Source organism: Ptychodera flava, chromosome 21 (genome assembly GCF_041260155.1).
Source record: "Ptychodera flava strain L36383 chromosome 21, AS_Pfla_20210202, whole genome shotgun sequence".
Lineage (NCBI taxonomy): Eukaryota > Metazoa > Hemichordata > Enteropneusta > Ptychoderidae > Ptychodera > Ptychodera flava.
The window spans coordinates 16,844,248-16,857,239 of record NC_091948.1 but is presented as its reverse complement, the minus strand read 5'-3'; the positions used below and the strand labels follow the sequence as shown (position 1 = coordinate 16,857,239).

Below are 12,992 nucleotides of genomic sequence, written 5' to 3'. Positions count from 1 at the left end.
ACGCATCTTTTCGTTGGACTTTCTTGACACACGTAAAACAGACCTGTTTTGTCGGGTTTCATATTTCTGACGATCTTGGCAAAACTCAAAATCCTCGTTCTTTGAATGGTCTCAGCTTGTGTCAAGCCAAGTATTACTGGCACCCTTCCTTTTCTTACCATGCTCTTTCATTCCTACTTTCCATTCTCACAGCTGCCCGCTTTCTGCTGTCATTTCTTTTTCCATCCATCCACCTACGCACATCATTCAATGATTGGATCGGTCAGTCCCACTTGGCCTTCATGTTAGAAAATGGGATATTCGATACATCCCTATTTATTTGATATTCTCTTTGGACATTTTTTATCAATTTTCACTTTGATCAAATATGCATCCCAGAGAATTTTAAATTTTAAGATTTGATCGAAGAGCAAAACTCTCCGAACGTAAGGTGTCATTAGTCATCTTTCGTCCACGTGACAGTATTATCAAGCGCTCGTGTGTACGAGTAAGTTTGCTGTGTCGGCGGGGACGTTGTTGAGCCGTCCAGCGGTTGCGTCACCCAACAGTTGATCTTTGACCTCCTGTGACGTCAAGTTTGGATTATCCTGCAGTATGATCGCCAAAACGCCTGTTGGAAAAAGTAATTGACAGAGAAACGTTTGATAACTCTTTTAAGACGCTACAGCCAAAAGCTAGTACGTGACAAAATTATGATAAAGTAATTGTTAAACTATTAAGTGTCAAATATCTTGCAGAATCGAGAACTTTTTCAAAATTGTGTTTGAATCATACCCATTACATGGTTTATGTTACACAGGACGCAATCAAAATGGTAACTTTAACATTTTTGATTAGGAATTATACAAAAAAAAAAGTGTTTCCGGTAACCCGGCCCACTCTATCTAAAACCCTCCCTGAACTTTTTATTCGCATTTTCAAAAATCACGCATGATTTCGCCAAATGTTGCTATTGTTTGATGGCTCACACTCAAAATTAATTTTAAAAAATGTTTACGACCGACCTATCGTATTTCCCGAGAGCATTTTAACGGAAACAAATATTATTTATTATGCCTAATCAAAATGGAAATTTGCGCCTGAAACTCCATTAAAATATCCCATTACTTTTGTTCCTTAAGACAGAATCCTTCACCCTAAAGCTTGCTCAGTAAGTGTCAGCTTTGTCATCACGATACAATCTGCGCAGTTATTGTTGACAGATGAATGCTGGTCCGGGGTTTAAATCAGTTGCAAACTGTCACATTTGACATTTACGCATATAAAGGACGTGTTGAGAAGTATACCTAAATTCAATATGATTTTGTGAGTAGGAAAAGAAAAAGTATTTCACAAACAGAACAGAAATGATTGTACGATATCAGCAAAATCAGCTAATAGAACGTCGATGTGAAACACATGTATAGTGATACATTCACAATATGGTTATCTCTATTCCCGAGACATTCATTTTCACTCATGAACGTTTAAAATTTCAATTTAAAACAGAGTGAATTGTTTGCACGGAACACTCAATAATACATAGAACTTTACATAGATTATGATTGTCTGCCACGATAAAAAGACTCGCTCTCGTTAATATACCGAAATCATCAGTGGATTAAAATAACTTTTGCGCCTGATGTGATGAGTGTATAGCCCGCAATATTTAGCATCAAAGCTATTAATTTCTTAGCACCCCTGAATACATTACATTCTAACACCCCGCTTTTTTCGCTTGCAAATCAAAGAACAATCATTGAAATGTAAACATAATTATTCAATATATGAATTTGGTCCAGTTTAATGTCAATGCTTATGTCAGTAAGTAATGATTAATAAACTTTTTGCCTACTTATAAACGACCATTCTTTTATTTTCAGCTGAAAATGTTGGCCGAAGAATGTCACACATTAGACTGGCTAGTTAGAATATACTGGATATTACATTATTGCTTTCATTTTTCATTTTCTTGTCAAATTTATAAGGGACGTAAAACGATAGATAGTTGTGAAAATAAAGCCCAAAACGTGTGACCCTTTTCACTTAGTGCTCCCTTTTAGATTAAATAGGAATTTAACACTGCATTTTAAGTGCAATGAGAATTGTTTTAGGCAGGAGGATGGTTCTGCTATAATGTCTACCTGCTGCGTGAGCTGCCGCCGACGACGTTCCGGATAAAGTACGATAATCGGTGTCTGTTGTATGCCAAGCACTGGTTATGGAAACACTCGGTGCAAAGACATCGACGCACGGACCAGTGTTAGATGAGGACGCTATGTTATCTCCTGAATCAGTGCCGCCGACAGTTATCCCCTGTTTGAAATCAAGATAAACATCGAAAATAAATAATTGTTTTCGCGGTAAAGTTACATGCGGAAACAGATTTTTTCATGTCATTCGGTAAAATGTCAACAACCGTCATTGATAAAAAAACGGGAAAAATAGCACATAGCGCCATAAATATTAATTGTTAATTATCAAAGAGCGGCCTATTTCTATTTTCCCGGAGGTATGGGCTACCGATCAAAACAAAGCATCTGCGGCTGCCGCAGCTGTTCCTTTCTGCAGTGAATGTGTACAAGGTGGTAGATGGACCTTTGTAAAATGAGTGCTTATTTCGTCCCACATAACGCTCTAAGGCAACTTTGTAACTAGGAAAGAGTGTGTTTAAATTACTTTCTTTTAAGGTAGCATGCACCTCGAGGACAGATATTCGGACTCTCAGTCTGTTACAATATTCTTTTCGCCTACCACTTGTAGGGGCTTATTTTGAAGCTTATGGAGAAAGTAAACTTTTCACCAGCATTCTGTGAAAATCGGGAATTCATTTTCCCTCGTAGACATAACACAGGGGATGGCGGCCATTTTGAATGTCAACTATCGGTAAATATTGGGTATTTTGTTTCTCTAATACCAAAAGTTTCAAAGTGACGCCTGACAAAAAAAGTTTAAGTATTTCATTTTCGAGGCGAACTACCTTAACTTCTTCAAAAAGGACATTCCATGATACAAATGTCTTCTCGGTGAGCGTCGAATCAGAATACGCGATAGAATTACAATAATTTATTGTCAACCAGGAAGAATGTTAGGTCAGATCTGATCAAATCGAGTCTTATACGTGTAAGTTTTATCTTCTGTAAAGACAATTGCGATCAAAGGTTTTACGAATGTCTATCTGTCAGACCGGTAATTTTAATCAAGTTTTACTTATAATAATAATAATGACTGCATCATTTTGTTCTTAATCTAATATTGTGTTTGACCAGCCAAATTTACTGTGTTTCTCCCTAAATACCTCGATACTTTTCCAACTAAAAGCTTGCTCGTATACCCGGATTCTCAACCATGTATTACTACTCACCGTCTCCCTTCGGGGTATAGCTAGCGAGAGGACGTCGGTATACAGAAACAGGGCAGTGGCCAAAATTCTTTCAATATGACACAGTTTATTTCTTAAACATGGATGTTAAATATTGCTAGGTGTTGTCCCTTCTCCTGTGCTTGTGTTCGTAAAGACACCCCATATACAATCTGTACAGTGGTTATTTACATACAATTGAAATGTGAACTCATCATCTCAGTCACTGTACCTGTGGATATCTTTACCATGTTATGGCCTTGTTTACAAGTTCTTGCCTAATTGGTCACAAGGCGAAAGATAACAATTGGTATAGGTATTACACAAGTATAGCAAAGTTGACGTCAAAGTGAATGACCTGTGTAAACACCACATACATAATGTGTACTTTATACGTACGTACATTTCTGTAATTTAATCATCATATTCCTCAATAAATACTGCTCTCATACTGAATCCGCACGAAGGAAAATATATAATTCAGATTTCTACAAACCTCAGCAATTCTGGCAGGTGAAAAATTACACGCGCTAGTACCCCCTCCTCCGGCTGCAATACTCAATTGGATACCAGCGGCAATGACTCCTCTAGCGGCATTGTCCAGTGCCGTGCTTGGCCCGCCCCCTATCGCCAGTGATGCAACACCAGGTGTATTACCGTTGGTGGCGATGTAATCAAGACCTGTTGGACAGGATGAGATGTAAACCGCCCTTGGTAGCCCTTGCAATTAATACGTTATGAAATTCTGAGTTTGATGTTTGAAATGACTTGAATAATTATGATGACAACGTGATGACAAAGAGCTGCAGAAATACTATTATTTTCATCAATGACAGCTTCCGACATGTTGATGGCATAATGAGGGAGACATAATGGTGTAACAATAAATGTAACACAAATATTTTACCATTTTTATATACATAGAGTATTCAAGAAAATATCATATTAGTTATTTCAATATTTTTGCTTTATCAACGTACGCACAAGGATAATTTAGATTACATTCATGTACTTGGGCGCACAGGCGTTTGGCACATTGCTGGGATAATAATCGTATTTAATATGTAGAATGTCTATATACGACTTGATTATTCAGAAAAAGAATCACCGTACGTGAGATATTAGTGTAGGCCTATTGGCCTACATGTTGACTGGCATTATACCGAGTGGCTATGGCTGCCTGGCTCGGGCCAGGCGAACGCACTGCATAATCATCAATGAGTAGAATGTCTACATGACTTGACTACGTGATACTACTGTACATATCGGCTAGCTTAATCGAGTGGCTGTAGAGCTCTGCAGGGCTTGGGCCCGGCTTGGGCCCGTTGTCCACTGCTGCACAGACATAAACTCTGTGCAGCAGTGGCGAGCCCAAGCCGGGCCAAAGCCCAGCAGCTACAGACGCTCGGTTAAGCTAGCCGACATGTACAGTAATATCACGTACCGTTATTCTTTATTAAATAGTCTAGTCATGTAGACATTCTACTCATTGATGATTATGCCGTGCGTTCACCTGCAGGCCCGAGCCAGGCAGCCATAGCCACTCGATATAATGCCAGTCAACATGTAGGCCTATAGGCCTACTCTAATATCTCACGTACGGTGATTCTTTTTCTAAATAATCAAGTCGTATATAGACATTCTACATATTAAATACGATTATTATCCCAGCAATGTGCCAAACGCCTGTGCTTGGGCGTGTCTCCTGTACATTTCTAAACATGTAACATACATGTATCAAATTTTGTTAACACGATTGAGACTAATTTGGGAAAATTCAATCTTTTTTTTTCCAAATATCTCAAAAGTGTTGGGTGCCCAATAGCTGAATGTTGCAAATATTACAAATTAGTCATAAAGTGTATAACTTAAAAAGAAAAGCAGATGAGCATACATTTGCAGATTTAACCGGCATTAATTCACTATCCAATTATCCCAAATTAGTTCCATTCGTTGAAAATTTCAATTAACAAGGCAACGAGATTTGTTAGCGTTATGAACTTTGACCGAAGAACAGATAACACGTACCCCCTACTATCATGGATGTTGAACCACTGCCAATACAATTCAGAACGCGGACGCTGTACAGCTGTGCGTTCTTAGCAACGCCATAGTTCTGACCAGCAACAACTCCTGCACCGTGTGTACCATGACCATTGCAGTCAGAACCCTAACAAACAAAGAGAAAATTACTTATTAAACCATTTGATTTGGGGGGGGGCCTGTTGGATGTATTTCGAGGAACAGATATTGCTGTCAGATGAAGGAGAAAAATATGATTTGTTCCTGTAATGGATTGAGAAAAAATTATTTCAAAACACAGAAATGAAAACAAAATCTGTCGATAATGAGCAGAAATCGGCAAACTTGGAAATCTGATTCTCTTATATTCTCTGGAGGCGCGCCACCTATGGCGACACTAACATTTTTAATATTGGCAGATTTGAACCAATGACCTGTATGTAGGGCTATGTACTGCATGTTAACAAACTAGTGACCCGGTGGAATGCATCAACGGAAAAAATAATTTGATGCAGGGCAATGGAAAAAAATCGCTGTGACAGTGATGGGAAAAATTCTGCCATACCCATTTCCTGCATCCCACCCAGAAATAAAATGGCTCTTTCCTTATTAAATCAGTTTCCCCTTCAGTGTGGTGCCGTGTGTGATATTGCTGGTTTGATCAAAATACATACAACCTGAACAGTGTCTACGTCATATCCTCAATTTGACTTTACTGACGAAACGTGTGAGGGGCAACATCAAAAGTAAAGTTCAATATAATAAATCTAACTTAATTGCTTAAGTTTGGCCTCAGACCCCCCCACCCCCCCCCCCCCCCCTTCTAACTTAACTGACCTAAAATTGAAATACATTGCGGACTCATACCCTGTACTTATTCTTTCAAACGACGTACCAATGTAGGCCCTACCATTGAATTAAATAAAAATTGAAAACCTTTATAAAGTATTACAAAAATACGGGTGACTGGATCGGTTTTAGCGTACAAAAACAGCCTTAAAAACGTAAAATTTGCCAAAAAGACGTTAAATTGTTTTTGACTGCACAGAAATTAATTTGGCCAAAAACCCCCCACCCCCAAACTTAAGCAATTAAGTTTTTTTTCAAACATCGATCTTTTGACGTCGCCCCTAAGTTCCTCCATATAATAAACAATTGATCTTTTTGCTTCTGACAAAGGCAACTCTCCCCGTACTTGTATCCTTGCTTCTGTCTTTTCCCAAGCTCCATATCTTCGCCTGGAATTCTACATGTCAGTCGGAGGAGGGGGGCAGCCAGCCGATTTTGAGAAATTGTTACAAGGGGCATTTCACAGAGATGAAACGCATATCTTAGGTTATTCGAACAAAATGAAAAATCGGACAAGAAAGTGTAACTGTTCACAACTGCCCTCCTGCTACCATTTTGATATTTCCCTCCCGCCCATCTATCTTCCCCTCCCGCCTTGTTCTCTCCCCCTCCCACTAGCCACTCTTCCCAAGCCCACTGCCCACCAGGAAATAACCTCACTAACCCTCTACTGCTCTACCTAGTACACAGCCTTCCCCGTTTTTTGATCTGGCCACAACACAAGCTGCTCACTGGCTGTCGATGCTGTCTTTAGCCCCCCCCCCTTCGGTTCATCGATCAACCCTAGCAGACAACATTTAATCATAGTAATAAGTACGTTCATAGACAAAACAAACAGAGGGCCTTCTTTTTTAGTGTTTTCAATTGTCTGTGGTACGTGTCAGCCTTCCTGGCTCTCCCGTCCTTTGACCTAAAGAACAAACTCGGGTATCCATCTACCTCGAGTTCAGAACTTCCCCGCCCGGCGTCCTTGCCCTTATCACTGTTTGGAGACAAATATACCGCCCGCAAGTTCTCGGAGATCTAGCTTACCAGTACATTTTTACTCAAACTATTTTGTTGGCTGCCCCGCAATGTTTTTGTCTTGTGTCTCTATGTTTGAACTAGAAAAATCGCGATGGAAATGATCAATAATTTGATATAAATCTTCATGATAAAGTTTCTTACGTCACCGGATTCGTAGTCGTAAAAGGACGATGCTCGTCCATTGAACTCTATGTGGGAATACCGGATACCAGTGTCGACTACGTACGCACTCACGCCCGTCCCATCACCTAAGTAAATAAATCAGAAAATGTGTGTCTACTTTTGACGACAAACGATAAAATAAATAGATCAACCTAAGTATGCAAATACGTGAGACTGATGATCAAATTAGTGGACGTTATGTAAAGTTTACCAGCTGGGTTATAGACGCCATCGAGGGGTAAGTCTCGTTGGTCTATTCTATCCAGGTTCCATGGAATGCTTCCTTGTTGTGCTTCCACGAGGTTATCTTCCTGAATGTAGTCAACCTTCTCTATGGAACGAATCTATAACATAAAACACCATCGAAGATTGAGATCAAACTTGCAAATTTCTGCTTTTTCTTCATATAGGGCCTACCACACTATTAAATCATTCCAAATCTTCTCGTGACAGTGTGTGTTACGCTTACTGTGTTTTTCATGCAGCAAATACAAAGGTTCCTCTCTACCGCTGGTCATCCTTTAACCCTTGGGTGAGCGCCACAGTCAATTTTTGTCACCTTCATAAGTTATAACCCAGACGATTTCTTTTCAGATTTTTTCCAAAGTTTTGATCAAAACTGTGGCAAATATCCATTCAGTGCAACTATCAAAAAAATTACAAGAAACTTCATAAAAAATTGTAAAATTTTGAACTGAAATTTTGGCGGGAAAAATTACAGCACTCAAAGGGTTAAGGCCTACGAACACTCTACATTAGTATTTCACCATTGAAAAAATACAGTGATCCGTTTTGCAAAAGTAAACAAATTAAAATACGTGTTTACGAGTTTTTTGGATGCTGAAGCCCTTTGGTGCAGCGAATCACAGGAATTAATTTCATCAACCACTAGTCAGAGATGTGCCAGTTTTTTCCGTCTAAGCTCTGCCTTGTATTATGTCACAGATATCAAGAAAGTTGCACCAGGGATGGCCTGTTTTGCTTTTACACTGCAGTGTGTAATAATCTTCGAAAGTACGAATGTTTTTGTTCACTTATTTGCTCTGTTTATTGATAAACTTGCTGATTTATTTGTTGGGCGCCATATGCATGCGGACGCTGGGCGTACTATGATCTGATGTATTTTCACCTGTCCATCAAAGGATACCAATTATCTCATGTCCACTTGTTCCAAATAGCGCCGTTACTGGTGAGATTCTTTTGCAGAGTCGAATGTCTGGCAATACTTTGAAAATTTCTCATTTACAGTCCCTCCCAACAGAGGTTGTAGGAATCACGACATAATCACAGTCCACCTCGAGGTAGGGCGGGGGGATCTAACTTATTCAAGTGGCTCACGTGTGTAGATGGCGTCCGATCGATTTTACCTCAGTAACAGATACCGCTAACATTAAAAGACAAATTATGTATTGTTGTAGCAAAAGTGGAACAAACTATTTTCACTTACTGGTTTACAATGGCATTATTTGTATTTTTGGTTTACAACGCTTACAAAGTTCCATTCAATGTTCAAAGCAAACTGGAGGGTGTCTAATTTTTAATGTTATCAATGGTGTGACTTTTGGTTTTTATTTGGCATCAAAACAGGTCCAATAATCGGTGTCAATCGAGGTAAACAGTTCATCAGACCCAAGAAACAAATAGAAGATGACAATAACAATAGGATCATTCTGATCCACTGCCTGTATAGTGGTGGTACGAGGTACCCGGAATGGGTAGAAGCGTATCCTGTTATATTGCCCTCTACGGACAACATTATAGTAGAGCTTTAAGAAGCCATAGCAGTATAAAATAAAAAAGCTAGCCACATCACTTCATTTGCTTGAGTTGAGTTGTACACACCTCTGTCAGAGATCTTTGATCGATCGATTTATTTTGTGCGGTACTGATGTGCGAAAATTTCAATAATTCATGTGACAAAAAGGCTTTTTTATCGCTACCTCTTCTCTGTGTAACTCATTACCGTTCGATATTCACAATGCAAGAAGTGCCTACAGTTTCTAACGCAGTTGGAAGACTTGCTTTTCTAATCAGTGCCATTTGTTATTTGTTAGTTTTTGTCAGAGCACATTATGAAGATTGTGCATGATTTTTAAAGCAATCAATGACAACAATAAGAATGTAATTTTCATTTTAAGTTATGAGGAAATTTTAATCCATCAAAAGACAAAACAGTTACACTTACGGTGGAGATGAACCGTTCGGAAATTTCCAAGGCAAACCCACGAAACACTGTGACGTACTTGTCCGTAACCTTCAGATCAAATTTGAACAATCTACCTTGCGTTTCAACCCGCGCGATGACGTCACTCAAATCTACTTCATCGCAGTTATCCTGAAAAGAATATCAATAGTGTGTGGTAGATAGTAAGTTGTGTTTATGACGAATTGCGTTTCACAACACGTCTTGTAAAACCACTGAGATATGATACTCGTGGATGGGGTTTTTAACACGTGCGTGTTGTATTGGTGAGGAAAGATAATTTTTACAGGGACTGACACAATTTAATAAATGTATAAATGGATTGGGCTTTGATTTTTACATATCATAAATGTTTTGTTATGTTTTTGTTTTGTTTTGTTTTTTTCGCTGAATGGAAACTTTACAACACCAGACAACAGCTTAGCAAGTCCATTCACATACAAAGCACTGTGAACGGTGATGTAATGCTACTTCGTTAAAAATTCAAACATACTACACTCCCTTGTTCGAGACAGGGCATGAAAACAGCCATGGATGCAGGAAAAAAATGTGAAATGTTTATTTGTTAATAATGGAGGGGGAAGAATGATGGGAAATCAAGAAGTTGCTTGGTCTAGAATCAGATGAACTTGAACTACTTTGCTCAATCTGTTCAGTATGAGAGGAGCAGGATGTTTGTATAATGCCGACACATTTGGATTGACTGTGTGAAACTGTCCATAGAACATTAATTTGGAAAGATCTTAATATTACATTGGTCACACCATATGTTTGTGAACTTGAACTCGGAATTCAAAACAAAATGCAGCATCTGTAGATAACAAAACTTGGATAAGGGATGTGTAATTTTTTACACTTTGCAACACTGATGGGTCCACTTCTGACGAGTTGTTAATGTTTGTCGTGTCCATCGGATAACAAACTTGGTACATGATATCGAAAAATGACTAACAGAAGAAGTTCATGCGATATGTCTGGTGACGTTTACCGTAAAATATCAGCTGTGATATTTTACCGCAAACGTCGTGATGTACATGTTAAACGTCTCATTGTCTGGCAAACATTAGTCAGCACACCCGGCACAGCTCCTCCCCTGAATAACATTCAGGCAACCCGGATTCCTAGTTGCTTGGTTAATTCATATTTGTATCAATTTATTCAAACTCCCTTCTTTCTCACAGCTGGAGAGGTTGCTGTGTGTTCGTCGTCCGATTGTCTGCCTGTCTAGTCTGTTTGTAAGGACAGTTTCTCAAAAACTACAGGACTGATTCAGTTCAAACTGAATGTCGAGACTTGGCTTTCTAAATGTGAATCTAATTTATGGCCTGCAAGTTTCGATATGTTTAGGTGGTCAATTTTCCCTGAAATGGTCGCCTTTGAGCTGACTGAAAAATACCATTAATTATCACTTGTGATTATCATCGTCATTATCTTCACAAACTTTTAGGGAACATTAACGAATAGGCAGCGGCATATTATCGTAAGTTTTACGGATAGAAAGACAGGTTTTTTATTAAGTATGGTCAGCAACTTCGTGTTGAATGTGATGTATCTTATGACACTAGGATTTCATCATTTTGAGAACCGATAGTACACCTTCCATCCCTATGAGATGGTGGCCATAAATACCATAATCAAACTGGGATTTTGAGTTCACTTTTTAATGATAAATGAAAAAGGTGAAAATAATCAAAGTGTTTTGGTGGACAGCTCTCTCATGTAATAGAATGTTCCAACCATGAGCAACGACCAGGTGTGAGGCTAGAAATGATAGGTGGCTGTGCGGGACATGTGTCTCAGAAGGCAGTACCAAATGTGTTATGGATGTCGACTTGTTTCTATCGAAGATCTTGCTGGTTTTTGCGGAGAATTAATACCATGGCAGTAACGCCCTATTCATCGAAGTATTGTGACATCCGAAGGCGAAAGTTCTCAAATACAGAAAACTTAAAACTTATTCAGAATATTTTACAGTGCGTATATCATACATTGGTCAGCGGAGCACTTGCACGATTTTGATCTCGTTTCTTATTTTGCCCCGTCCTCGCGTTATATGTCGAAGAAGGACCTCATTTTGGGGCTCCAGATTCTCTACGATTTCAGGAATTATGGTGGTAAAGAAATTATGTGATAAAAATCCCGAAATTTGACTAAAAATGCAATTTTTAAACTCTCGTTTACATGTTACATTTATATCCACTGAAATTAGGCGTCTTTTGCATGGTTTCCTAACATTTTTCTTTTCCGTTCACACCAAATCGAAAGTCGTATAGATCATGAACATAAATAGTTATATGTTTAGCCATGATTATTTGACTGCTTGGCTGGCAATGCATGCAAACTTCAGTACGTTGTGAAGCATGGTACGATATTGACTATATTAAGGGATGAACCATTAGATCTTGGGAGTGGGGTGGTCAAAAAAAAAAGGAAAAAACCTCAAAGCAAAACCTTAGGAAAAACCTTCAGACTAGTTTGCAAAATAAAAAAAATAAAATCAGAACGCAAAAAATATAAATCTGATGGTTTGCTGAGAGAAAAATTAGCACAGCACGACTCACTTGGAAAAAAATTCAAAATTTACAATTGTAAAAAAATATTCACAATCTGATTGTGACCACCCCCACCTCCCAAGATCTAATAGTTCGTCCCTAAAGTATGTACAGTTTTCCTGAGAACACGAAAATTATCATGACGCGCAACATATACCCACAGAGAAACATATAGACAGCTATCTTTCTCTATGATATACCTTACCTTCAATACAACGATATAGCTGTTCGGAATTTTTCCAATCGGCTCGGCCAGGTGTAACGGGGCCCAAGCTGACGTTACTAGTTCAATTGTCAAGATTAAAATGACCAGCAAACAGATATATTTCTTGAAGAGTCCCATACTGACAAAGACAGACTCTGCTATGCAAAGCAACTCGGGTAAACTTGTGGTTTTATCACAGGAAATGTAAAAATAAATAATCTTTCTGCCGGCTGTTTTTTCTCACGTTTAGAAATGTCACTTTGTCTTACTTTGTCAAGGTGTCTCCGAAGTAAATATCATATGGCAAAATATCAATGGTGATAACCTCATTCCTGGCGACCGTATAACACAAAAAGAATGAATTTTGTATTTCTCGTTAATTACGTCAGTGTTGTTGCAAGAGTGTCGAAGAAAACGCAGCCAAAAATGGCCAGGATTCCGAGATAGCGAAGGACATAATATTCAGCAACCTAACCGTACATATCAGCTCACAAAGCTGTCCAGTCTTCATTTAATACTGAGATCATTATAGAAAGACAATCCAGTGGTGGCGGGGCATTCTTTTGGTAACACCAGAATATGTTTTATTTCAGATTCCAATTCTGGAATTGTGATATTTCTGATATGTCGGCA

The 12,992-nt window shown here is 38.7% G+C and overlaps 1 protein-coding gene across 1 annotated transcript; it reads right to left on the bottom strand.

Annotated features, from left to right (window-relative positions):
• Positions 1–278: 278 nt before the first annotated feature.
• On the bottom strand, positions 279–12,531 carry LOC139121573 (aqualysin-1-like). Its single transcript, XM_070686595.1, has 8 exons — positions 12,360–12,531; positions 9,585–9,734; positions 7,611–7,743; positions 7,379–7,485; positions 5,369–5,510; positions 3,837–4,021; positions 2,124–2,295; positions 279–610 (listed from the first exon to the last, which is right to left on the bottom strand). Exons 1-8 carry the CDS (start codon positions 12,495–12,497, stop codon positions 468–470), a joined length of 1,170 nt encoding a protein of 389 aa, XP_070542696.1. The 5' UTR covers positions 12,498–12,531; the 3' UTR covers positions 279–467.
• Positions 12,532–12,992: the final 461 nt, after the last annotated feature.

Excerpts from the sequence above, each read along its gene's own strand:
- LOC139121573 (XM_070686595.1), bottom strand. The coding sequence starts at position 12,497 with ATGGGACTCTTCAAGAAATATATCTGTTTGCTGGTCATTTTAATCTTG. Across the intron at positions 5,511-7,378 it reads ACGACTACGAATCCGGTGAC|GGTTCTGACTGCAATGGTCA; the intron begins GTAAGAAACTTT and ends TTTGTTTGTTAG. Across the intron at positions 4,022-5,368 it reads AACATCCATGATAGTAGGGG|GTCTTGATTACATCGCCACC; the intron begins GTACGTGTTATC and ends CCTGTCCAACAG.